Source organism: Notamacropus eugenii, chromosome 1 (assembly GCF_028372415.1).
Source record: "Notamacropus eugenii isolate mMacEug1 chromosome 1, mMacEug1.pri_v2, whole genome shotgun sequence".
In the NCBI taxonomy this organism is placed as follows: Eukaryota; Metazoa; Chordata; class Mammalia; order Diprotodontia; family Macropodidae; genus Notamacropus; species Notamacropus eugenii.
In genome coordinates this window covers 74,758,754-74,786,409 of record NC_092872.1, presented here as the reverse complement: position 1 = coordinate 74,786,409, position 27,656 = coordinate 74,758,754, and the positions used below count along the sequence as shown (strand labels likewise).

The 27,656-nt window shown below is 39.0% G+C and overlaps 2 protein-coding genes across 40 annotated transcripts in view; one reads left to right on the top strand and one right to left on the bottom strand.

The window, feature by feature from the left end:
* Positions 1 to 27,656, bottom strand: part of RMI1 (RecQ mediated genome instability 1) — a 61,102-nt gene that overhangs the window by 8,173 nt on the left and 25,273 nt on the right. For 3 of the 9 annotated variants that reach the window (XM_072605598.1, XM_072605626.1, XM_072605617.1), the window contains exons 1-2: positions 6,351 to 6,440; positions 3,452 to 3,520 (exon numbers count right to left, since the gene is read on the bottom strand). The exons of 1 other annotated variant lie outside the window; for it this stretch is intronic. The gene's annotated coding sequence lies outside the window, so the exon portion shown is untranslated. Of the gene's footprint in view, positions 1 to 3,451; positions 3,521 to 4,676; positions 4,696 to 6,022; positions 6,108 to 6,350; positions 6,441 to 27,656 lie in introns of those variants that run through there. 5 more of the 9 variants (XM_072605607.1, XM_072605590.1, XM_072605563.1 and 2 more) reach the window with 4 other exon arrangements.
* HNRNPK (heterogeneous nuclear ribonucleoprotein K) lies at positions 6,636 to 20,131 on the top strand. 31 transcript variants are annotated; one of them, XM_072605701.1, is made up of 17 exons: positions 6,786 to 6,916; positions 9,251 to 9,329; positions 9,436 to 9,519; positions 10,187 to 10,284; positions 10,852 to 10,908; positions 12,390 to 12,433; positions 13,323 to 13,395; positions 13,936 to 14,007; positions 14,513 to 14,626; positions 14,996 to 15,124; positions 16,084 to 16,391; positions 16,532 to 16,586; positions 17,100 to 17,204; positions 17,616 to 17,631; positions 17,710 to 17,792; positions 18,659 to 18,828; positions 19,646 to 20,131. In XM_072605701.1, the coding sequence occupies exons 3-17, from the start codon at positions 9,462 to 9,464 to the stop codon at positions 19,674 to 19,676; spliced, it is 1,413 nt and encodes a 470-aa protein (XP_072461802.1). In that variant the 5' UTR covers positions 6,786 to 6,916; positions 9,251 to 9,329; positions 9,436 to 9,461; the 3' UTR covers positions 19,677 to 20,131. The 31 variants fall into 31 exon arrangements, 18 of the variants coding, with proteins under 18 accessions (XP_072461793.1, XP_072461736.1, XP_072461873.1 ...); XM_072605643.1 differs by having other exon boundaries at positions 19,586 to 20,131; XM_072605711.1 differs by lacking the exon at positions 6,786 to 6,916 and adding an exon at positions 7,195 to 7,289.

Sequence of the window (27,656 nt, the reverse complement as noted above, 5' to 3'; positions counted from 1 at the left end):
AGACTGATTTAAGTTTGCTATATAGGATAAAAACTTCCTAATCATTAGAGCTACACAAAATTGGAACTGGCTATTTAAGCAGGTAACAGATTCCTCTTTACTGTTCTAGAAAGAATTCTTGTTCAGACACAGACTGGACTATTAAGTCCAGTATATAAAAATCCTTCCATAAAAAAATTCACATTTCAAAATAATTACCTGCTTTACAAAAGAATTTATTCCAGGGATCCTTTAAATAGAAAACTGTTCTAGTATATTTAAAATTATTTAATTTACACCTTTCAGAAATATTGCATAAACTAAGATATATCCTATTATCTGTCATAATCATACTACTGAGACAATTTTTTAATAAACAAGATTTATTATAACAGTATTTGTTGTATATATAAAATCTCATATAAACACAGGCTTGAATGGATCCTGGAATTTTATCAAAATCCCATCCAAATATGTCTATTATACTAAAGTAGTGTAGGAATACAGTGTATTTATACACATTATCTGTGATATTTTGCTGGTTTCCAAGTAAAGATGTCCATACAAGTTGATACTGTTTTGTCCAGAAACTGTTATCTGAATTCTAGATAAGATATTCTTAATAAAATGGAACACATCTTTCAAAGTGTTATGTTGGCTTTGAAGTTTCATGAATTGGTTTCTTTTAGGCAAAGAATGCTAGCTCAAACAATCATGGTGCTGTAAGAGGAGGATCACTCCAGCAGAGTTCATGGTGCTTCCCATTAGCACCTAGACTAGGTATTGAGAGCCTGAGGGGCTTAAGTTTGTACACACTTTTAGTCCCCAGTATTCCCTGTATTCAGGAATCATACTCTTACTACTCATTATGTGCTTGCATTAAGCAGCTCTTCTACCTAGCAACAGCTGAAGATCCAGGGAAAGAAGCCTATAGACCAGGGGCTAACAGACATATCACCCAAATAGTCCCTACCAGCTTTAGCACCAGCAGCCTAGAAAATCACTAACAAAAAGACTTCAATTGATTTGAACCTGATCATATTTTTTAAAAGTTATCATTATCTTAAGACAAAAAGAGTATCATTTTATCTACTCAGATATTAGCGAATTCAAGAAAGATCTGATCTATAGATCAAAAGAAAAATGTTAACTAGTAATTTAAGTGAAATTGACATAATTCATTATGAACTACCATGTTAGTATATAATTTATTATTACAAAATAATTTTAAAATTATAGTGCAATGAACAAGATCCATTCTAAAATTGAGAGCTGGGGTAAGAAAATCAAGCAATACAGTCTAATTTAGGACAAAGAAAAGTAAAAAAAAAAAAATGAATTCTTTCATTAATTGCTTTCTTACATCAACTAGTCTTCTATAAAATTCCCTAGACTCTTTCCTCCCATTCTCCCTTTTTACAACAGCAGTCGGGTTGAAAAAACCTAGGTAGTATTCCAGCGGTTCAAATGAGAGACAGAGTTAGTCACTTACTCTTAACTAAAAAGAAAAGAATTAAGAATAATACATATGAATAGTTTGAGTTTTTTTAAACAGATAAACAGTTGTAAATACTAAAAAGGCAATATAGCAATTCACAAAAATAATCATCTTTGCTCTACATTGGATGCAAGGTTTCCAGAAAAAACAATAAACAGAAAATGATCTGGATACACAAAGGCAACTAGGAAAACCCTCTCAGTAATGAACCGTTTTAGTCATACTGAACTTAAAGAAGAGTTGGATATTTGAGTTTGCTTTACATAACCCAATTCTCATTTGAAATTTTAAAAAGCATGTCATTTTAGTTATGCTACATAACCTTTTGCAGTGTTATTACGTAAAAATACTATTGAATATTAAAGGTACAACTTCTCCATGCATAAACTGTTTGCTTACCAAAAAAAAAAAATCAAAGTTAATATTTACTTTCTAGCTATCAACTTCAGTGATATTGAGAATACATGAAGGTACAGCAGGTACCATCATACCTCATTTATTCAGCATTAGAAGCTAAGAAGCAGTTCCTTAGAAGACGTTTATTTTCCAAATTAATTGAAGCTTACAGTTTTACTCCAACACAATTTTATTTTAATGATTTGGACAGAAATGCTTCTAGAGAACTAAAACTATCCCTGCCTTCTTAAATAATGTAAAGAAAATAATTGAACTTCTTGATTAACTCAGGAGTTAGTCTTTCTTTAAGCCTTTGCTGATTCCCCACCTTCCTGATCACCTAGTCTAAGCCCATTCATTAGTCCTTTTGTACCAGAAAAATTGTTCTTCCTCCCCTCCAAATTAACCTTGCATTTATCGTGTGTGTGTGTGTGTGTGTGTGTGTGTGTTGCACCAATAGAATTTAAGCTCTTTGAGAGCTGAGACTTTCATTTTTTCTTTATATTCCCAGCACCCAGCACAATGCCTGGCACATAACAGAAACTTAATGCTTGTTGATTACAATGAACATCAATTAACGTACTATGCTGTAATACCTAGACTAAGTCATGAAAGCCTGAGATAAATAAGTCTTTCATATAAAAAATGGTCAAGACAGGTATTTTTGTAATTTTTTTGTATTTCCTATTTTGTCTTCTTTCTTGTCAATGATCACTCTTACTGACAAGGTTTAGGGTGCTCTGGACCCCAAAATACCGACACACTAGGTCCTGCTCGAATGAATTCGATTCAAGCCTGCATCACAGCATGCACAATATTGACTGCATCAAGTAGCACTTCTAACCTGCTGTATTTATATGGAATAAGCCAAGTAAGCATCTTGTTAGAATTTCTGTAATATGGGTGAATAGATAAAATGTGAATCTCTCACATAAATATATAAGCTTTAAAGCAATTATTTTGGCTTCCTGTAAGTATTCATTTCAGATTCTCAGCTATGCTCTAAGTAGCTAAAGCTGCTGGACAATGACAATGTAGTTGTCAATGATCAACTAGGAGTTGCTTAACATCATAAAAACCTGAGGCTAAACTCTTGGGCATAAATTTTTTTTTAGCCTAGTGCCATTAATACAATGGGTCAATGATTCCAAATTGTCAAGTTATCAAAACAACTTAGTACTACCTAAGAAATATTTTTCCTATAAATTTTATTTCATCTTCATTTTCTTCCCACCACAGTTCCCAGGGTTCCTGCCCAAACCAAATATTTCAATCTGTTTCTGTTCTATCATAGAAAAATTCCACAACCATGTAAAATTATTTGTCAGTCATCATCAATTTACTCCAGGTCCAAGGCAATGAAATGATCCTAACATACAGAGTTCACTGCATTATTAAAGAAGTCCTTGAGTGAGCAGTGATGCACAGCTTTGGAAATAAATGCTTGAACTTAAAAGATGAGGAATAAGGAAGAAAGGCAAAAGCTTCGATGCAAACAATAAACCAAAGAATGAGAATAATCCTAGGAAAGAGGCAAAAACACAGGAGAAAAATTAGTTCCTATTCACAGTTACTAACCTTTCCCATATCCATGTTGCTTTCTTTTCCCTGCTTTGCAGATCTAGGTAGTGCATTAGGCAGAATCACCTTTTTAAAAATATAATGGAAGCATGTTATCCCATAAAATAAAGTCATAGCATTTCAGAATTGGGAAGTATGTTCCTGATCACCTACTCTAAGCCCATTAGTGCTTTTATGCCAGAGGAATTGATGTGTCAGAGAAGTGATTTGCCCATAGGTTAGAAATTTAACTATTGGCAAGAAAAGGAATAAAACCTCATACTCTACTTTTTTGGTTGTAGGGATGGGTAAAGGAGAAAAGGAATTATGGGCAGAAAAATATATACTCTGAAACTAATATTCAAAGTAATTTCTTCCTTTTTTAAAATCTAGCAAATTATGCTTAGCATTTATTTTTATTAAAAGTCCCTGGTCAAATCATTTCACTTCTCTGGATCTCAGTTTTCTCATCTATAAAATGAAGCAAATGGACTCATTCTGTAGCTAAATCAAGTAGGCAAATCAATGCGCTTCTCTTTCCAAACTATAAAATGGGGTCAATAGTATGTTAGAGGCAGATTGAAATTCAGGTCTCTTTTACCTTTTTCTATTATACTGGCCTACCTCTCACCTATTTATGACATGCTGAAAAAAAATTCATCATTAAAAAAAAAAGTTATAGAATTTCTGAGCTGAATGGGAACTTTGAGCCCAATTAGTACTGCCACATTATCAAACAAATGAAAAAACAGAGGCCTAGAAAAGTTGAAGTGAGTTGCTCAAGGTTACCAGGTTGCCCCTGGCAGCAATATCCACCTTCACTAAGCATCTACTGTGCCCATTCACCAGAAGAAATATGCCTAAAGGGCTAATGTCCTGAGCAATAATAACAATCTGTACCTTAAAAACCTATACCAAACATTCAGCAAGTAATCAGATTACCTCCTTTAATTCAACATTTAAATTTTACCTTGCTGAAAAGACCCTGTACTGGAGGACAGAGACAGAACCTTAAGACTCAAAGCCTCCATACAAATCTGGAAAGACTTTTAATCTACAGAAAATGCTAAATATCTAGTCCTATAATTTTCCACCCCCATCTCATAGCATTCTGGTGCTTCACAATTCTGCATGCCACGGTTTCCTTCATTTCTCCTCTGCCATATTTTTTTTACTAGGCAGGTAAAAGATGGAGGTAAACGGAGATAACAAGCACATGCATTTCCAAATAAGTGCCACGCACCAAAAGTCTCAGTTGCAGAGTACAAAGGAAACCTGCACAACTCCTAGACCCCCCTCGGAACAACCACATCTACATTTCCATGGTGGCTGAAGTCTTCCAAAGGAGTTGATCCTCCAACATCTGGTCATGGATACTTTGTTTCTCCCATTTTACACATTAGGAATTTGGGTTCCAAACTGCTACAAGACTTATTTGCCTGCGGTGGCAGGGTCATAGCGGAGGTTCAAACGAAGGTCCTCCAACTCCAAGTCCTACCAAGGATTTACCACCACTGCTCTTGGTGGAACATCAGTAGCCTCAGCTTTAACTTTCACCCTACACTGAGGTGCTCAGAAGAATCCCTGTGGGGACTGGAAGGGACCTGAGAGCTCCTAAGGCCTTCAAGTTCACAAGATGCCTCCAGGGAAGGAATCCAAACATTCTCATTTTACAAGGAGGACTTCCAGAACTGAAGTGACTTGCCAAGGACCCGCAGCTCAGAATCACACTGCTGAACCCCAGATCCAAATCTTCAGCTCTGGGTTCAAGGTTCTCTTTGCCAGACCACCGACAGAAAGGATGAAAGGAAGCCTATCCACAGTTCTGTCCGGAGGTCATGGAGACAACCACTTGGATGTGAGGGGGAAGCCACACCATGGACTGGGCATTTCGGATCGATCACGTTCAGTTTAAAGCTTAGTTTACTGGACAAACACACAGGGGAACCTCCATGGTTTGAGGTGCACAGATGTTTCTGCCCCCAATGCCAAGCAGTGCCTCCCCCTCACAGCTCTTGGAAATGCTTTGTCTGGCCCACCGGCTTACGAAAAACAGAAACTGCCCATCCCTGAGACATGGCCTTTCTTTAGGGACGAGGTTTAATCACTTTTAGTGGCTTTTATGCATTAGATAAGAACTGGTATTTAAAAGGCTAGGCTGTCGTGGGGGCTCTGCGGCACACGGCCATCACTAGACACGTAAAGAGCGGGGTTTTATACACTCCCGAGCTGCCCCACCACACTGGAAGGGTCGGAGGAGAAAGCACTAGCCAGGACCTGGGCGCTACGGCCAAAGCATCTGCCCAGATGCCCGGGGAGCGCCTCCGGACCGAGAACAAAGGGGTGACCGCCTCTCAATGCGGAGGCTTTAACGTGGAAGTGACTGAGCTACCGACCAAGGCTCGGAAACCCCGACCACAAAGCCCCCGAATCCCGAGGCCGGCGTTCCGGGCTCTCGGCGGCTTGGGTTAGGGTACCGAGCCCGGGGGTTCTTAACTGGGGGCCCGGGCAGATGAACGTGGAGGAGAAAACATGACGTTGGCTTTCCCTCCCCTAGGCTTCCTTTGTGCTCCTACAGACTCTGCGTACTTATGTAAAACGCTGTCTGGGGAATGGGCCCCGGCGGGCCGGGCTCAGAGCCCGGGCTGCGGGGCGGAAGGAGGCTGCCCCCGACCTCCGGCAACAACTGCCCCAGGCCCGAGGGGGTGCACGCCACGAGGGAGGCGCCCGCACGGTCGCGGTCTTCCCGAGCTCGGGTCAGCAGCTTTTTCAAGGCCTCGGGCGGCCTCCTCTCCAACCTGGGCGAGGCCCCGAGCTGGGCGCTGCGGGACCCCGGCACCCCCTCCAGGGCCCACGCCGCCCGGGCCCGTGGGGGCAGGGTGGGCGGGCAGTGCGGGCCCGCCGCGCGCACACTTACCCTCCGCCACTGCGCAGCTCGAGGCCCCAGCTGGGCAGGGAGGGGGGAAGAGCGGAGCGGAGCCTCGGCCTCGGCCCCGCCGTCCCGCCCACCCGCCGCGCTGCCCCAGACCCCGGGCGGCAGCTCGGTTTACGCCTCTCCGCCGCCCCGAACCTCAGCACTGGCCGCCGCCCCGCGCGCCCCAACCCTTTTTTTCCTCTCTTTTTCTCCCCGCTTCGCGCCCTATTCGTCTCGCGACCCGCCGCACTCGGGAGCGAGCAAACCAACGAGCACGCATCCAACCTGTTTCTCCTCCCCTCCCCCAGCTGTAACTCTCCCAAATTGCAAGCTCACGCGGCAGGGGCGCCCCTCCCCCCACACCCTGTGCCTCCGCCACCCCCGCGCGGGAGCTGGAGAACGAGAGATCCTTTAGATCTCGCGAGATGCCGGCCCGTCAGGGCTAGTGTGTGAGAGCGAGAGAAGGAGGAGGGCGCTCGGGGCGACAGCACTGCAGACGCCATTATCCTCTGTTTCTCTACGGCATCAACCTCTGTCGGCCGGCGTTTCTCTTGCTCTTAAACCTACAGGTAATGGGATCTACCGGGGCCTCTGGATTGTGGGTTCGGGTAAGGCACTGATGGCCCAGGAGCGCTTCGGCGGCCTTTCTAACTGGGGATTTTTAAGGCCGGAGAGGCCTCTCAGCCCGAAGGGAGGCGCCGGCGGAAGGCGGGGCCGCCGCCTCCTCCTGCGTGGAGATTGACAGCGCCTTGGGCCAATCACGGCGCCCTCGCGCCACCGCTGAAGGCTGAGTAGCCAATGAGGGGTGGCGATGGTGGGAAGGGAGGTAGAAGAAGGGAGCGCAGGCAGTGGGGGAGGGGGGTGAGGGGCCTGCGCTCGCTCTCTGTTTAGCTTGGACCGACTGGGGCAGCGGCGGCGTAGAAGAGAAGGCGGCCTCGTGCGGTAAGGACCTGGGCTGGGGAAAACGTCGCGAGGGGCTAGGGCCTGGGTCGGAGAGCATTTCTCTGCGCTTCTTGCAGAGCTCCCCCTAAGTGTCTCCGCATGCCCGGGGGTTGGCGAATCTCTTTGGAGAGAACGTTGCCTGGTGTTCCCCTCCCCCCAGCCTCCGCCATTTCCTTGATCCCGCTCTCTTAGTAGGAGCCTCATACTCATTATTTTTCCGAGAAAGGATGGGGGAGCCCCCGAAATGAGGAGACGGAGCCCTCCGCCTTTATTGGGGCCTTGGCGGGGGCTGGCGAAGAGGGGGCGGGATCCTGCGGGTGTTGGAAGGAGCCCCGGAATCCTGGGTTATCTGGCGCGGTTGGCGCCTTTGTGTGGGGGCTTACCGCGTGTTTGCCTCCGCGGAGCCGGCGGGGCGGGTGGGGGCGTAAGATTAGAATAACGTTAGGCCGTGGCTCCGCTGCTTTGTCTCTCCCGCTGAGGCGGGAGGGGGCGCGGGGGGAGGGGAGGGCGGGGGATGAGGTCCTCCTGACCGCGTGGTGGGGGGAGGGGCCTCCGCCTCGGAGCACGTAGGCGCCATTACAGGGGCCGCCATTTCCCGTCGGATTCTGGTGAGGAGAGGCGCTGCGCTTGTGCTACGTCCTTTCGCCCTTTTTTCCGTTATGGTTCTTGGGTTTCGGGCGCCCCCGCTGTAGCGGCCGGCTTTCGGAGAAGAACAGAAATCTTTGATAGGGGACTGGCCAGCCCGCCGAGCCGAAATTTGGAGGTCGCTGGGCAGAGAGGGCCTTGGGCTGGGCAGCGGCCGCTCTGCGTAGATGTGCGGACCTCGCCAGCTTAGATAGCTTTGTCCACTCAGGCTTAGGCCGGGTTCTGAAATGCAGGGAAGGAAGGGAACGTTGGTAGAGAATACGGTTACCAGAAAAGGAGTCCCCTACGCGGGGGGGTTTTAACCCTCCGGCCGCCCCTGGCGGCGCGGGCCACGTGTCGGCCTTCCTGCCAGTCCGGGCGGAGGGCGTCTCCTGCTGTGTCTCTTTGTGGAGGTGGGAGCGGGCCCGAAAGCCTGGCTCCGAAGCTGCTCCCGTGGAGTTACGGCTTCGCTGGTTAGGTTAGGCGAAGCCTGGTGACCCGGAGCGGACCGGCCAGGTGCCCACCGCGGCTCCTTGGCCATTGTGTTTTGTGTGATCATTGTGGCTGATTCAGGTTGTTAGTGTTAAAGGACGTTTCTGCTTTCTTTGTTTTAGTCTAGTGATAGTGTTACGGGGGGGAGGGGCAGCAAAAGTCATCTAATAACGACAGAAACATGTTTTTTAGTAGGTCCTGCTCCGGCCTAACGTATCCACCAGAAGTTTGGCCTGGTTATTAAGCCCTCGTTTGGGCAGATTAGAATCAAGATAGGAAAGTACTAGTATTCCTGCTTTAAAATTTTTCTTTAACGGTTTTTAAATTATCAGATTTTTTCGTATGCTTAAGGAGAAGGGGGTGTAGTATTAAAACAATTGTAAAAGTACTAGCTCTGGATAGGGTTTGTTTTATCAAGACATCTTATTCGAAGCTAAACCCTGGTCCTTTACATTATAAAGTAATCAGGATGGAAGAATTGGTATCAATGTTCCCCACTCCATGTAGAAAAACCCAAAAGATTGTTGTGGAAATAGCTAGTTGTAACTTAAAATTTTGTATCAGGGAAAGTAATCTGAAATACCTTGTCCATTTAACGTTAAAAAGAAATAGCTGTTTTCCTTGGAGAGAAAGCATCAAAATATTTAGGTGATGGAATAAATTTGAAATATCCATCAACTTAGAATTAACATTGTTTTCTTTTGATTATATTCATAGCCCTACCTGCCCTAGCATAAAAAAATAGAATTATAGAAATAGGAAGATGGAGATTCAATTTAAATTTGACGTCAGAATTAGTATTCAGTAATAGAAAAATCAAAATTGATTTATGTTGGTTTTTATAGGCTACTGCAGCACTAGGGTGTCAGTTGTTGATCCCGCCCAGAACACTTCAGTTCTGCCCTGCAAGGATATATAATACTGGTACGTTCTAGAAGCAGAGTCATTTCTTTGCTTGCTCAGTTTAGCGAGATATACATAGCTTACTTTCCAATGAACCAAATGTACTAGCTTGTTTACTCTTTGACAGATTGTCTACCCATTTAATCTAAGAAAATGGAGACTGAGCAGCCAGAAGAAACCTTCCCCAATACTGAAACCAATGGTGAATTTGGTGAGTAAATTTAGTTGTTTCTCAGTTACATAGGTAGTACAAATGTGATGTAAATTTTTAAATGGAAGTAACAACATGTTAAGCGTTATAGAAACTTGAATGTGATTTTCGTTCTATATTCATTAACTATCCAGTGTCATTATTGGAAGCACTTAGCCATTTCTATGTTACTTTTAGTTACATGTAGTATCTCTTGGTGCCTTTTTATTTAATTTGGTTAATAGAAAACTTAAATCTCTTCATGCTGCTGTAACAAAAATGCTGGATTTTTGCAGCCTTTTCCAACAAATAAATTTTGTATACAAGTAGAAATTTTTAAAATCTAAGTTTTAATTAAAGACTTATGAATTTAAAGATCCTGGTTCGGCATGTTTTGTCTCCATGCATACTGTGCCGAATACTAGACTTTGAGAAAAATATTTGATCTGAACCACACTACAAAAGAATGTAATCGCTTTTGTAGCCTTTTTGGTAACACTTGCAGTTAGCAATAAATATTACACCAGAATAGGAATTACCTTCCGCATTTTAGAAACTTCAATTTCAATATTATTCTAATTTATAAAATTGTAATTCTCCAAATGAACCAGAGTTGAGGAAAGGATGACGCTGTTAATTAAGAGCATAATTAGACATTTCTTTTTAACTCAAAACACCTAATTTTTAGGTAAGCGCCCTGCTGAAGATATGGAGGAGGAGCAGGCCTTTAAAAGATCTAGAAACACTGACGAAATGGTTGAACTGCGCATTTTGCTTCAAAGCAAGGTACGAGTTGAATTAAAAATGGGCTAAAGTATAATTAACACAGTTGTCAAAATAGAACATCTTAAATTCTTGTTTAGTTACATTTCAAGAAAGCAAATTTTTTTTATTTCTTACCTAATGAAGAAAAGAGGTTGGGTTCAGAGGTAAATAAGATGTTTTGTTTTATTCTTTGGCAATTATAAGTTTTCAGTATGTTTCCCTGAAATTGGAGGCAAAAAAAATGAAGCAAAAATTGCCATTTTAAATTCTACGCAAAGAATATGGGATATCAATTGTTGAGATTACTCTCAAAAGTTACATTGACATCTTTACAAAGGAAACAAACAATAATTTTCGTTCTGCATTTATTGGGAAAGGGTGTGTCATTTTAAAAGTAAAAGCATAAATTATGAGGCTTTTAAAAATTGGCATTTGTGTGTACTTAGTTATATTTCTACAGTGTGCTTGAATAAGTGATTTTGAGGCAGGTGAAAATTTTGCCAATCTAATTTTTTTAATGGACCTTAAAAGCTTCAGATTGTTTTTGAACTGCAAGTCTAGACTAATATCTTTTTTCTTTATTTTTAGAATGCTGGAGCAGTAATTGGGAAAGGAGGCAAAAATATTAAAGCACTTCGTACAGACGTAAGTATTCAAGACTTCAAACTACTATTCGGTCAGCTTCTGTTTACGTGTTGCTAGAAAATTTTAAATTTCATTGATTTCATTTAATAGGTCTAGGTTCAAGCCATTTGTAATGATTTTTTATATATAAAAGACTTCGAGTTTTGCCATTCCTGTTAAAATTAAAACCCAGATTGAGTCATGTGGGAAGAGGTTTCTATTAAACCTCTCCACTTTCTAACAGGATTCCACTAAATTATACACTTCAAGCAAGATAACATCTTAATTAGAAATATTGACAAAGCTTAAAAACCCTTAATTGCACCATTTCCCATATGTGTGAATCAATTACAGTATTACTGAAAACCATTGCAGGTGGCTGATTTAACCCAGTGATTTTTTAAAATTCCTTTGATAAAACTGTCCATCTGTTCTTTAACAGCTTGCACATGAAGCACAAAAACATTAATGTTAGAGCGGTTGCATGATTTAAATATGGGTATAGGTTAGTGTAGGAACTTTATTCTAAAATTGGGAAGCAATTTGTCAATGGCTATGACTTGCGTGTTCAAATTTTATAGTGGGTTGACTCTTGTGATTAGACACATTTGATATGACATCTCCCAGAAGTGTGTATTTATAGGACTTGACTACACCAAAGCGCCTAAATTATTTCTCATAGTCTACGCCCTTATATTTAACATCTTGCTAAAATTAAGGCAATTATGACTTTGTGTTGAACACTTATCTGACAGTATTTCGTTTCTCTTTCGGTCGCAGATCTTTGTATGTTTCTCTTGATTACTGTAAACTGAACTTGAAAAATTGTTTTAAAGTTTTCAAACTTGCCTATTAGGACCCAGAAATAAGCTTTAAATATCCAAAAACCAAACTTTTTAATAGCCAGGATTTTTGGTGGTGTGGAGTTTTTGTTTTACTTTTTTTCCTTAAATAAACATCTCTCCTCTTAATCCAGATGTTGTATATCATTATCTGGGTTATTAATTTCCCCATTTCCTCAAGACTTCAATAAAACAAGTCATGACAGGTTTTGTGTCTACCCTCATGAGCCAGCCTGCTACTGAAACAACGTTTGTAAAAAGTAATTAGTTAGAACCATCATTTTAAGGTCCTTAAAGTGTTAAGGCACAGTCAGATATAGAGCAGTCCATTATTGTGTTAGTCTTCAGAACAACTTAAGCTTGTTTCATTAATTGAGAGTAATGAGTATAGTTTGTATTAAATTAAAATTTATTGCTTTTCCCCCTTTTCCCTCTCCTTGTTTTTTTGGCCATATATCTCCGTTGCCCATGTACTGGATCGACTTACCCCTGCGTTGCCCACCATGACGTTGGCCCATCCGCCCCTGAACGCCCATGTGAAAACCCTGGTTGGCTATGCCCAAAAATGTGCTCGTTGCCAAACGGGTACCATACTTGACAACTTCTGATTGAATGCCCATGCCCAATGCCAACATCCACGAACGCCAATGACCAATGCAGTACAATGCCAGTGTTTCAGTCCCAGACAGCAGTGGCCCCGAGCGGTATGTCCCAACAGTTTATGCCTCACTGCCTGATTAGAAAGAGAGAAATGTATTTTATTACCTGCCTTTTATATAATTAAATAGTATCCCCTTTAGACGGTGTATTGTTTTTCAAGTTTCTGTCTTATTTTCCCCATTAAGTCTTTTTGTCACTGAACTTTTACCGTGAGTTGCCCACCCAAACGATCCACTAATTTTATTTCGATGGAAGGAGCACAGCTTCAAGTGTTGCATATTTGCTGCATTGTAAATCAAATTGTTTCAAAATAGTCTTTCGCTCTCTGTCTTTGTGGCCCACCTTGCTTCCCAACATTGCCTGTTCATAATTTTTTCTGATGAAACGCTAACTCTGGTTCACTTTACTTCACTTCTCATTTGTGTTGTCTTTGTTTTGTCTTGCATTTGTATTTGTTTTCTTGCAGAGCCCATTAGTAATCTAATTTCTAACTGGTCTCATAACTTTATTCCAAATATAATGTTCACCACTTGCATATAGTCCCTCTCCCCCACTTCTATGAGAAGGTGTGCCAATTTTTCCAATGTAATAGTTGAGGGTATCCTTAAATTAGTGGTGGCGGGGAACATATTCACTTCAGCTTCAGTTCTGGTCAATTGTTGCCCACTTAATCTGAGCCCTTCCAAAAGTCCGTACTCTTTCTCTAGTCTGTCTCTCTTTCTCTTCTCTATCTCTCTCTGCAAGACCTTATCATGTCTGTTGTGGGCGTAAAACAATGCATGTGAAAAGTCTGTAAATAAACTGCTTTAAATGGGGAATATTAAATAATCATGTGTTACTTTTCTGTGAAGTTTGCCTTTCTGTGATGAACACAAAACTCATTTTTCTTTTTCCACCTTTTTTGTACTCTCTGGTATTTGTGATGTTTGACAGCATATTGAGTATCAGTGCAGATATTGAAACAATTGGAGAAATTCTGAAGAAAATCATCCCTACCTTGGAAGAGGTAGGCTCATTTTTATTCATTTGTATATTTGGAATGAAGGGGGGATTAGTAGTTTAAGTAGCTATCCCTAAGCCAGTGGGGTGAGGTGACAGTGTAGTACATTAGTATTGGGGGTACAGTGGTTTATGCTATGATTGCCCACACTGCTGTGGTCATTGTTAGAAAATGAAGGCTGATGACTTTGGGGATGTCGTTTATGGACATTCTTTTTGTCAGTGTCCCTTACTATTACCGTTAAATAATAAGTCATGTAAAGGCTCCTTACAATTCAGTTTTAGCTTAGATATGGAAGTTTGGGTTTCATTTAGCTAGAATTTGGGGGTATTTGGGAGGGTGATTATGTTTATTGCAAGCCCTTCAGTTTTCTGAGTGTCTAGAAGTGTTGAAGAAGTTTTGTTAAAATAGTTCAGTTAGACAAGGAGAAGTTTGTGTAGATAATATATTTTAAGTTAAAATGTTGTAGTAGCTTTACCAATATATGCGACAATAGCCTGATCACATTAGACACTTAACCTATTACTCTTATTTTTCTACTTTCAGGGCCTGCAGTTGCCATCACCCACTGCAACCAGCCAGCTCCCGCTCGAATCTGATGCTGTGGAATGCTTAAATGTATGTCATAGTGCCATTGAACCCCCACTGAAGTATGGAGCCTGGCCCATAGGATCAATTTCATTTTAACATAGTGTACTTTTCCCGTCTGTAGAGAAAATGCTTGAAAATAAGATATATGAATGGTCTTACAACTCACTGTTGACCCTGCTCCATGCTGCAGTGGGAATTAACTACATTTGCAAAGTGCTTTGCAGTCATTTATATTATGGTGTTATTTGAATGTTGTTAATAATTTCTGTGGTAACAGCGACATGCTAAATGGCTGCAGTGTGGGTATGGTGTTGCAGGACCTGAAAAAAAAAATAGTTTTTTAAGGTGGTGCAGAATGTCCTTTTTGGGCCTGGCTATTGAGGATAATAAGCACATAACTGGTAAAGTTATTGAAATATAACTTCAGGTTGTTCACTGCAACAGTATATTGTGATTATGCTTATAAAAGATGGATGTGTTTGGGGGATTTTTTTTGGTTTTGCACTAAAGTTTTATAAATCTCCATCTGCAGTACCAACACTATAAAGGAAGCGACTTTGACTGCGAGTTAAGACTGTTGATTCACCAGAGTCTGGCAGGAGGAATTATTGGGGTCAAAGGTGCTAAAATCAAAGAACTTCGAGAGGTAAAGGCACCTTTTTTTCCTCCTACCTTACTCCTTACCAAAGAGAAAAGGTTTTAGTACTATTTTTTTTTATGTGTATAATTTCACATGTCATAGAAGTGGGTTTTTTTCTTTCTCTAGATCTGGGCAAATATGGGCAACTATTTTAAAATCAAGATTGCTTGTGTGTCCAGGCTTTCACACTGCTATACCATACATAGCACTAAGTCCCTAGGTATATTAGTCCTACAAACAAGCCCTCAGTGTTAGACGTTTACTATTTTGCACAAAGCAAATGTATATTTATTAGAAGCTAGTAATCTGTTAAGTGTAAGTTAATTGACTTAACCCATCTTAATAAAAATGTTTTTGTTTTTAATTTTCTTACAGAACACTCAGACAACTATCAAGCTTTTCCAGGAATGCTGTCCTCATTCTACGGATAGAGTTGTTCTTATTGGGGGAAAGCCTGATAGGGTTGTGGAGTGCATAAAGATCATACTGGATCTTATATCTGAGGTGAAAATTCTGTCTTTAAGATTTAATTTGGAGAGTGCAGGGCTGTCTGGTTCATCAGTCAGTATCTGTAGGCTATTTTGGAGAAAGTGGTTAACCTTTTGTAATGGTTCACTTTGTGTCTCTTCACTGGTAACTTCCTAATCAAGCAATTTTACTTGCCTAGAAGTTATTGAAGATTTCCTTTGATGTTTGACTTGGAGCCACCAGTTTTGGCTGGCTATTTATTAGAAAAGAAAAATTAGTGTCATAATGTTGCCCTTTTTTATTGTTACCCAGAAGACAATATAAACAAATAATACTTCTCAACTATTCTATACCAAGTTGTGGATAGACTTATCTACCTCACTATTAAGCATGTTTTAAAAATAGGGTTAAGAGGAATATATATAATTGAGTAACATTTAAATTAGCACAGAGGAAAAGCAGAAACTGTTCACATTAAAGGAAGTAGGACAAAATCAGTAAAGTTGAATACTTAGGCAACATAAGGTATTGAGCATTATGGCAAAAATGAAATAGTGCTAAGGTTTCATTCCTTAGCACTTTATAGCTACTTAATATATGCTTGATGATTAATATTTAGTTGGTCCTTTTCTAAATTCATAAGGGTCTGTGCAATTCTGCTTGGGTTTATTTATCAAGAATATTCAAAGATATAAACAAGTTGAAGATATTCTAAGGGTTACCAAATAAATTTTGATATGGAGATTTATCTCTGGCACACATTTTTAGTATTAAAATTTAGCAGACAGTGGAGGGTTGGGTATTACAAATTTAGATTTGATTGTTTTTAAAATGACATGGTGTTAAAAACTGTTAAAGTAATCTAGAAAATTTTTGAAGTAGAATCACACTTACAAAAAGCTCAGGAACTTTAACTTTAGAACAATAAATGTGAACCTTTCATTTACCTTTGTGATATTGTATGATAATAAACCCTTTTTTTCCCTTTGATTTAGTCTCCCATAAAAGGACGTGCACAACCCTACGATCCCAATTTCTATGATGAAACCTATGACTATGGTGGTTTCACAATGATGTTTGATGATCGTCGAGGACGTCCTGTCGGATTTCCCATGAGGGGAAGAGGAGGCTTTGATAGAATGCCCCCCGGTCGTGGTGGGCGTCCTATGCCCCCATCTAGAAGAGATTATGATGACATGAGCCCTCGCAGAGGACCCCCGCCACCTCCTCCTGGACGTGGCGGCAGGGGTGGTAGCAGAGCTCGAAATCTTCCTCTTCCTCCACCACCACCACCTAGAGGAGGGTAGGTTGTATTTGAGACCAGATATTTTCTCCAGTACTTTAGGGGTTGAGTTTCAAAATGCTTTTCTGACTAATGTTTTGGGGGGTTTTTTGTTTTTGTTTTTTACAAAACTAACTTCATAAAATCTATTTTGCTTTCAGAGATCTTATGGCTTATGACAGAAGAGGAAGACCCGGTGACCGCTATGATGGCATGGTAGGAATTTTGACTTGTTACATAAAATTATCCTTGCTATATATTTATGTAATAGCTTTAGCAATTGAAGCTAATTCATGTCCTAAGGAATAAACTTAGAAATTAATTTGGGGAGACACTAGATGGCATTTTGCTGTTAAGAGTTTGAGGTGCTTTTGGAAATATTATACTTCTAACATTCAAACAAGATTGGAGAATCAAATTTTCTCATATCCTGGGGCCAAAATGGACTACCAAAGCTCCACACACATCATTTAAAAGTGCGGCATTATGATCTCATCATCTCTTACACCAGAAGCAGCATTAAACAATTGTGCTGCTTACCCATACCTAGAATTCCTTTGCATAGTATTTCTTCTCCACAAAGTCCCTGTACTTGTATAATAGAAAAGATTAATGAATCACATATTAAACCCTCACAGGCTATGAGATCATTAATATTTTGGAATGAAATATTTCAGTATAGCGTATTGATATTAATTAAGACTTGTCTATTAACTATGTATAATACAGGTTGGTTTTAGTGCTGATGAGACTTGGGACTCTGCAATAGATACATGGAGTCCTTCCGAATGGCAGATGGCTTATGAACCACAGGTTGAGTACCATGAGTTTACGGTATTACATTTTTTTTTAAGTCTTAAAACTTTTTTTGAATCATAGATTGGTGTGGGTGCTTAGTGATTTCTCTGATTTGAACTTACTTAATTAGCCAGGGGTGGGACTTCTGTTTCATATGGAAATAAACATAATTGGGATCTTTGTTATTTTATTAAATGTTGGGGATTAAATAAAGCTCTTAAAAGATTTTATATCCTGAAGGTGTAGAAATCCTTCTGAAATTAACTGTAACCTAACATAATGCCTTATGGGGGGAGGGAATGTTTATTTATATTGAATAAAGACTTTAATTTCCTGGGTTTAATCAAAAAAAATTGCATGAACAGTTAATTGTTTTAAAAATTGATGTTCATATAAATATTAGTTGTATGGAATAATTTTTCACATTTCTCTTTCCACAATCTTTAGGGTGGTTCTGGATATGGTAAGTGTTTTTATTCTTGTTGAGTTAAAAAAAAGTTTCCTGTTTCATAAAGAACCTGATGCTTATGATTTAAATTAGATTATTCCTATGCAGGGGGCCGTGGCTCATACGGTGATCTTGGTGGACCCATTATTACAACACAAGTAACTATTCCCAAAGATGTAAGTAATTCCAGTATTACTCTTTTTTTTTTTTTTTTTTTATGAAATCACTGTAAAGTTTAGGGTAAGTTAGCAACTGACTTGAACTTCAGGGCATGAACATTTTTGGAGGAAGAGAAGAACATATTAACAATTTACTTAATAATTTTCCTTAATTTGAGTCCTTTTCAGTTTGTCTTTAAAATTGCCTGAAGCTAAAATTTTAAAAATCTAATTATTTTGAGACCAGTAAAAAAGAAAGTTATATTCCAAATTGTTACATTAATACAATCAGGGATTGTATTAATACCTTCCCTAATGTTGTCATTTTCATTATGCAGTTGCCTTTAAAAGGAGTTCCTTGCTCTTTAATTTGAAACTGGTGACTATTTCACATTGGCACTGTAGATTTAACTCCAGACCAGTTCTTAGAAATGTACTTGATTGATGGATAATTTAAAGAGGGAAAAGTGAGGTTTTTTCTGCCCAGAAAAGTTGGGTGTGATTTTTGCTGTCCCGATGAAACACAAATGAAATGCAGATTCGTCTACAGTAGAAATGCTTAACCATTTTTTGTGTCATGGTCCCCTTTAGCAATCTGGTGAAGCCTGGACTCCTCAGAATGTTATTAAATGCTGAAAATGGGATTACCCAGGAAATCACTTTTACTGAAATAGTTAATAAGTTTATGAACCCAGATTCAGAATCCCTTCCTTAAGATAAACTAATTGTAATTGAATTGCTGAGTAACAATTGAGCTGTTTGTATTCCTGAGTAATGAAGTTGTATGGTTAATATTTTAAAGCTACTAAAATAGAGCGTAGGATTTGGTCTAAAGTGTAAATTGTGAACATATTTTTGATTATCAAATTTTTTATACTTTTCAGTTGGCTGGATCTATTATTGGCAAAGGTGGTCAGCGAATCAAACAAATACGTCATGAGTCTGGAGCATCAATCAAAATTGATGAGCCTTTGGAAGGATCTGAGGATCGAATTATTACCATTACAGGAACACAGGACCAGATACAGAATGCACAGTATTTACTGCAAAACAGGTAAGATGAAGTTAATCTTTAAATTGTTTTAATTCACTTTAACATACTAGAACTTGAAGCTTTTTTTTCCCTCAATTGATATTTCTTTTAGAAGCCATGGTATCTCAAAATCTATTTTGGGGGACCTAACTTCTAAACATCCTGGTAGTTTGCTTTCATTTTCTTCTGCTTTCTTACTAAAATGAAGACACCCTCAATACTAATCTTGCTGGAAGAAGCCTTAACCAAGCAGTCCTCTCATTTCTCTGGTGAAAACTGCTGCAAAAACTACTTGTAATAAATTATATAGAGCCTGTAGAAAATATGGAAGATTTCATTGGATATTGGCCTAGTTCTGTGTGGAAGACTAGTGATTTTGTTGTTTTTAGATAACTAAAACGACAACAAATCACAGTCTGCCATATGGCACAGGCCATGCCTCTACAGGACAAGTTGAAAACATTGGTGCTGTTAATGCAGCATTTCACACCTGGCATTTCTTTGTCTTTCCTGCCAAATATTAACAGCTTTTTAAAATTTCATTTTCTTAATCCTGCTATGCTGTCTGTTACTGTTAAAAAGCATTTTTCTGCTGTTGGACTTTTTAAGTCTTTAATTTTAATTGCTTATGTTTTCAAATTTAAATTACATTTAAAACTTTAATTGACAAGTTTGTCATTTTAATTTAGCATTAAATTTATTGTCTTTTTTTTAATGTTGATGCAAGATGTTCTGTACAAAAATTCTAATTCGCATTTTTTTTTCTTTTCTTTTATAGTGTGAAGCAGTATGCAGATGTTGAAGGATTCTAATGCAAGATATTTTTTCTTTTTTATAGTGTGAAGCAGTATTCTGGAAAGTTTTTCTAAGACTAGTGAAGAACTGAAGGAGTCCTGCATCTTTTTTTTTTTATCTGCTTCTGTTTAAAAAGCCAACATTCCTCTGCTTCATAGGTGTTCTGCATTTGAGGTGTAGTGAAATCTTTGCTGTTCACCAGATGTAATGTTTTAGTTCCTTACAAACAGGGTGGGGGGGGAAGGGCGCGCAAAACTAACATTGAAATTTTGAAACAGCAGCAGAGAGAGTGAATTTTATTTTTGTTCATTGTTGGTGGTAAAAATAATAATAATAATTTTTTTCCCCTCCTGTAACTATTGTGAACACTTTGCTTTGTGGTCACTGTAATTTGGGGGGGGGGGGGGACAGGGGAGAAAGAGTATCAATAGTCCACGTGTCCCTGGCATCCATTCAGAGCAGTGTGCAGAATGTAATGCTCTTTTGTAAGAAACGTTTTATGATTTTTAAAATAAATTTAGTGAACCTATTTTTGGTGGTCATTTTTTTTAAGACATTAAATCTCAGATGGATAAATCTTTCCCCTTAGACAAAAGCAGCACTAATTAAACACTAAGTTTGATTTTCAGCTCCTCTGTGGATATAGGTGTATCTTCTTGGACACATAATAAGCAAATAGTCCTGGTGACAACTTGATGACTTGAGAGCCCATTGCTTGGGAAGGAATTGCATCACATTCATTCATGCAACAAGCTGGTTTTCGCAAATGCTTGCCCCTACTTGCAGCACAATTTTCTATATTAGTAATTGTGAAGAACAGCCAAGCTGGGAGCAGTACCACAGATTGGTCTAGGCACACACCTGAAGCCTGATTAGCAGCAAGTTTTACTAATCAGAATAACACTTGGTTATGAAAATGACTGAAGCTGAATAAATTCTGATTATTTTTAGGTAATTCCTCACTTGTAGACTATAAAAAACTGTCAACTCGCCTGGTGTCTACTAGTTTGAACTTTGTAAAAATATATATATATACTTGTTTCTCCATTGTATGCAGATTTGAAAGAAAGATGTACCATTTCTCTGTTGTATGTTGGATTATGTAGGAAATGTTTGTGAACAATTCAAAAAGTGATAAAAAAAAAAAAAGTACCTGTGGATGTTTTGTGTAGTATCTTGGCATTTGTATTAATAGTTAAAAGTTCTAATTTCACTTCCAAATAAAAATAAACTCACACAACGCTGGATCTGATGTGCCCAGTTTGAAGAATGAGTGACATTATTAAGTTTGTTTGAATCTTTATTTCTTTTAAGGAAACAGAATAACTTTCACATTTAAATTATACTTTATGGAATTTTTAATCATTATATACCCACTGTAAGTTATTTTTATTTAGATAATTGTTTTGAACCTTGGTGTGTTAGTTTTACATTTTACATATTGTGTAAAGTGCATTATGATAACTCTCTACCCCACAATTTGATGCAAAGTTTTTTTTACCTGACGAATAGTTTTTTGCATAGGTGTCTAAAAAGTATGAAGGCCTTTCTCCAAATTGCTGATCAGACCACAATTATGAATTCTGAGTGATGTAATAAATGTAGTAGTACATTTTCATTGTCTTCAGTATAGTCAATGATGGAACCTAAAATGGGAGGAAAGGTTTGGCGACAGGATGTGGGGGGAAAATTAACCCCCATGACACTACTTGGCTCTGCACTCAAACTACTGTGTAATTGTTTACCAAATATAAAAATGAAAGTTGCACCCCCTTTATCAGTCTGAGTAAAATAGAGTTGCTTAGAACACAAAATAAATATCTTGACATTAGAGTCCTTGAAAGTAACAATAGCGTTGGACGTGTTTAATATGCTTGGTACCACAAAGGCTAACCAAGTTGAAATCCTTGTGGAATAGTGCCCTACATTTCAACGTAATCACAGTTTGCACTGGTTGTTGGGTGATTATCATTTTAAAACAGCTTCTGTGATATACTGCTTATGAGATTTGCTGTAAATTTGATAGTGCCCAACCATGAAATAGGAACAGTTTAGCCTAGTTTTCCTACAAATGATTTTGGGAGGAGAAAAGGTAAGGTGAGAATGGGGGTAGTGTGTGCTCCAATGTAATATTTTTATTTACCTTTAGTCTGTGGGTGTAAAGGGTCTGGAATGATTAGCTTTTCATTAGTTCCCTTTTGTAGGGCTAAAATGCTGATTTGATCTCTACTTGACAATAAGCTCTGGAGCTAGGCTAAAACAACTGACTCATTTAAGGTGAGGAGAAAGTGGATGCTATTAAGTTGCATCTGACTGAGCTGGTGAACCATATCTTGCCATTACTATCCATGGGATTTTCCTTGCTAAGATAATCGGAGTGTTTTACTATTTATTTCTCCAGTGCATTAGAGAAATGGACTGGACTGCACTGCCCAGGGTCACACATCTAGTAAGCTGTACTTGGGTCATCTTTGACTCCAGACACCCTCTCAGGCACTACAAGTCAAAAACTGCTTACAGGGTAGAGCCCCAGTAAGGCAGCTGGGTAGCACAATGGATAGTGAATGAGGCCTGGAATCAGGAGGACCTGAGTTCAGATGTGGCCACAGATACCATATGACCCTGCACAAGTCACTTAATCCTGTTGGTCTCAATTTCCTCATCTGTAAAATAATCGAGAAGGAAATGGCAACTACAATATCTTTGCCAGAAAAGAAAAAGGGAGTCAAATTATGACTGAATAACACTAGTAGGACTGAGGAAGGTTATTAAAAAATTTCCTGCTTTTTATCATTAAGTAGCTTACAATCTGAGAGAAGAAATAAAAGGCAAATTTTGGCAATTTCTTAGAAGAGTATGAAACTAGAAGGAGGTAATAAAGTAGTAAAGAAGTGGAATTTTGATAAGTAGAGTTTCATAGAACAATTTCAGCAAAAGTATATAAAAAGAGGAAGTACTTAGAGATCAATTTATAATTCTATGTATTGAGGGGTGGGGAACCTTTAGCCCAGAGGCCACATCTGGCCTTCTACGTCTTTGGGTGTGGCCTTTTGACTTAAGTCCAAGTTTTACCGAACAAATCCTTTTATTAAAGACATTTGTTGTGTGAAGTTTGGATTCAGTCAGAGGGCTGTGCTTGAGGACCTAGAGGACCATGTGTGACTTTGAGGCTTGCAGGTTCCCCATCCCTGGGCTAGGGGAAGAATATGTTGTTGAGTTGCTCAGTCTTGTCCAACTCCTCTTGACCCTGCCCCATTGTTCTTAGCAATGATAAAGGAGTGGTTTGCCATTTCCTTCTCCAGTGGATTAAGGAAAACGTTAACTGACTTCTCCAAGGTCACACAGCTGGTAAAGTGTCTGAAGCCAAATTTTAAGTCAGGTTTTCCTGACTCTAGATCCAGCACTCTATCCCCTGAACCACCTAGCTGCCTCTGAAGGGAAAGAGAATGGAAAGTAAGACAGGAGAGGTAGGTTGGGGGTCAGATCCTGAAGGACTTCAATGTCATGCAAAAGAATTTGTACTTCATTTTGTAAACAACAGTAATGCAGAGCCACTGAAATTAGGGAAGTGACGTTAGAATTTTGCTTTAGGGAAATTGTGCTGGTAAAGGAACTATCAGAGGCAAAGGAATTTAGGAGAGCTATTTGTTAGTATTACAATGCAGCCAGTAATAAATTATATATTAGGTATGGCAGAAATGGAAAGAGTATTTGAAAGGCAGAATCAGTACTTGACAACTGATTAAATGTGAGAAGGGGAAGGTGTCAAAGATGACTGAGGGTCATCTATTCCTCAGTGATCTTCAGGCTATGATAAGGGTTGGAGTCCTGAAAGGATCATAGCTAGCTTATCTCCTCTGGAGAAGAAAGTATCATCCTCCCTCTCTCCCTTCACTCTAGGTGATCCTAGGGGCTCTACTTTGACTTCACAATGGGTGAGATTTAAGTCACCAGCTTTATTCTGATGATACGAAGGTCTTGTGTCTCCTCTCTGTTCTTTACAGACCCTTGGCCCTGTCATCTGATCTACTGATGTAACCTAAAGACCCTGGCATATCCTTACCAACTGGATCAGTATTGCATCCTTATACCTTCCAGGCTTTTCCATCCACCTTGCAACTGAACTTTCTTCTCTATTATATCCCAAGCACTTAATATAGGTCTTGGCACATAGTATGCTCTTAATAAATGCTTCATTCAGTCATTCATTCATTGCTTCTCATTCGATGAATGGGATGCCTGGGTCAATCACCCCTTCTGGCTCAGATTAGGGCATGGGGTTTCGTAGGGAGAAGAGGGGGAATCTCACCAAGGCACAATTGTGATTAGTTATCCATCTCTGATGTCACTGAAAATGAGGCAACAGAGGTTGAACATGGGGGCCTGGTTGAGAATAGCATAGGCTGGAAGTTTCTAGTGAATAAGAGAGTTCTAAAAATGGGGAAGGGTGGTAGTACCAAGCAGGAGGAGTGAGCATAACTAGAGAAGAGACATGATATAACCAAATTCAAACACTACCCCCTACTCCCCTTCTATGTGTGTGTATGTATACACACACATATATAGAGGTACACATAGATTATATAATAATTGGATACATAATTATATATAGTGTATGTCATATATTGTACATAACTATACACTAATACAGATATGTGTGTGTGTGTGTGTGTGAAAAAATCAAATACCTCCCTGCCCCTTAAAAGATTTTATTTCACACTTGCAGGGGGGGCAGGGGGAGGTAAAAGAGTTTGAGGAAATTCAGTATTGACTACTACAGTGGGAAAGAGTAGAAGTACAAAAGAGATACAAAACAATCTCTATCTTTGAAAAGCTAACAATTTATGAGATAAATCACCAATAATTCAAATGACACTAGCATCTTGATGGTGTACCAATTTTTTTTTAATATTCAGTTTTATCTTATTTTCAGGTCTACAATTTCTCCCTCCCACCTTGTTCACTTCCCTCCCTGCCCCTCTCCATTGAGAAAAAAACAAAATTACAAATAGATATAAATCAAGTAAAACAAATTTCTGCATTGGCCATGTTAAATGTGTGTGTGTGTGTGTATACACTTTGAGTCCACTTCTCTATCAGTAGGTGGGTCAGCATGCTTCATCATAGGCATGAGTCATTAAATGGCTTTTTTCCCAATAACTGATAATAAGCAATTCTATTAAATCTGTCTTAATAACAAACTAATAATAGCACTTATATAATACTTGAAAGTCAACAAAAGACTTGACACTGTTTCATGTCAAAAGTTAATACTCAAACATTTAGATTATTACAGTTGTACCATAGAGATAATTCACTCCAATCCCTTCACTCTTTGGATAAAACATGTCAGGGATAAAAAGGAAGGATTCAGAACTCACTGTTTGACAAAGACTGCTGGAAAAACTGAATAACAGTGTGATGGAAACTGGGCATAGACCAATGTCTGACTGACACCATACACAACAATAATGTCCAAATGGGTACATAGTGTAGGTATAAAGGCTGATACTATAGACAAATTAGGAGAACAAGGGATAGTGTACTTGTCAGATTTATGGAGAATGGGGAAATCTATGACCAAACAAGAGATGAGAACATAATAAAGTACAAAATGGATAATTTTGATTACATTACATTGAAAAGTTTTTGCACAAACAAACCCAATGCAACCAAGATTATGAGGGAAGCAGAAAACTGGGAAAGAATTTTTACAACTAAATGTCTGTGATAAAGGCCTCATTTCTAAAATATACAGAGAACTGAGTCAAATGTACAAGTCATTCCCTAATTGATAAATGGTCAAAGAATATGAACAGGCCGTTTTCAGAGGAAGAAATTAACGCTATCTATAGTCATATGAAAAAATGCTCTAAATCACAACTGATAAGAGAGATGCAAATCAAAACAACTCTAAGGTGCCACATCAAACCTGTCAGATTGGCTAACATGACAAAACAAGAAGATGATAAATGTTGGAGATGTGGGAGAGTTGGAACACTGATTCATTGTTGGTGGAGCTGCGAGCTGATCCAACCATTCTGGAGAGCAATTTAGAATTATGCCCAAAGGGCTACAAAAATGTGCATACCCTTTGACCCAGCAATACTACTTCTAGGGTTGTATCCCAAAGAGGTCATAAAAAAGGGAAAAGGTTCCACATGTACAAAAATATTAATAGCAGTTCTCTTTGTGGTGGCCCAGAACTGGAAATCGAGGGGATGCCCATCAATTGCGGAATGGCTGAAGAAGCTGTGGTATATGAATGTAATGGAATATTATTGTGCTACAAGAAATGATGAACAGGAAGACTTCAGAGAGGCCTGGAAAGACTTACATGAGTGAACTGCTGAGTGAAATGAGCAGAACCAGGAGAACATTATACACACTATGCGAGGACTGTTTCTGATAGACCTAGTTCTTCACAGCAGTGCAAGGACCTAAAACATTCCCAAAGGACTCTTGAAGCAAAATGCCATCCACATCCATAGAAAGAACTATGGAATTGGAATGCAGAATCAAGCAGACTATTTTCTCTTATGTTATGTTTTGGTTTGGTTTGGTTTTCTCATGGTTTCTCCCATTCATTTTAATTCCTCTGTACAACATGACTAAAGGGGAAAATGTGTTTAATAAGAATGTATGCGTAGAAGCCATATAAGATTTCATGCCATCTCAGAGATGGAGGGGAGAGAAAGGGAGAGAAAATTTAAGACTTATAGAAGTGATTGTTGAAAACTGAAAATAAATAATTAGAAAAAAAAAAAAGGAAGCTTCCTGCTATGGACTTCCTCTGCTCTTTATAGATCTAAATTTTTATAATAGTTTACATTATTCCATCAATAACTACTGTCCTAATCTTTAATTTAAGGTTAAAAAATGGGAGGGGGTGGGGTAGTGGTAAAAATTTCTGAGAGGTGTCAGTGGCTACACCAACCCATGCTACTTTCTCACCTCTATAAAATCTTGAGAATGGTCATTACATATAACAAGGGTATCCTTGGTGAAAATTTGAGAAAAAAACTGACAGGCTTTAACTGACAATTTTCTACTGTAGATCACATCTTCACAGTCACAAAATTTATTTGCAGAGTTATAATGGATGTCCTACCCATAATACAAATGGAAGAAAGATTCTCATTGGATAGCAAGGTTCTTTAGGTAACACTTTTGACAGACAATATTCTGCCAATTGCATCAAATCTCACAATACCTCATAGGGCCTCCTCCTGAAATCCATGGCCATGAAAAAGAGATTCAGGCAATTCGTATAGGGAAAATTAAGTGACTAAAGAATGTACTTTACTTTGGTCAGTACATGAAGCTAGCTGGGCAACCCATTGAGTTAATCTATCGCTGGAGACCTTGAACAGACACAGCAGATGAACAATGAGCTGGGCCTATAACTGAACAAGAAGAGAACAGGATGGATTGCATTTTGGAAACTATTTAGTGTTTTTTATCATTACAACCTGTACCTTGATGCAAAAGGCCATCTTATTAACACTAATACTTTTCTAATGATATGTCATAAGTTATATATCCCTACAATATATAATAGTATTTTATAACAATGTTATATGACTAACTATGAATTAGGGGCCACCATGATCTATGAAAAGTCAGAATTGCCAGCAACCCAATAACCAATGGAAACATATATGGTAGTTTTAAATACACTGTAATTGCCAACATGATTTGAATGCAAGAAGGAATCTAAAAAAGCATCAAGACCAAAAGCCATGTATGACCAGAAAAGGAGATCAATCGTATGGAATGAGACTTAAAGAGTAATCAAATGATTGCTTGGATATTTAAAAAAAAAAAAAAACAACCAGAAAAAGGACCCCAGTGCATTGGCTGGATCTTCTATGGAAGAATTATGGAAAGGCACATACAAGAAGCATATAGAATGAAATTATAAGGAGGGATTGTGATCCACTACAGTGGATGGCATACTGATATCAATGAGATCCTGAATCCATTAAAGTATTGAAGGAAAAAAAATGGAATCTTCTCCCTTTCCCTCTGTTCTCCACGGACCTCAATTAAGT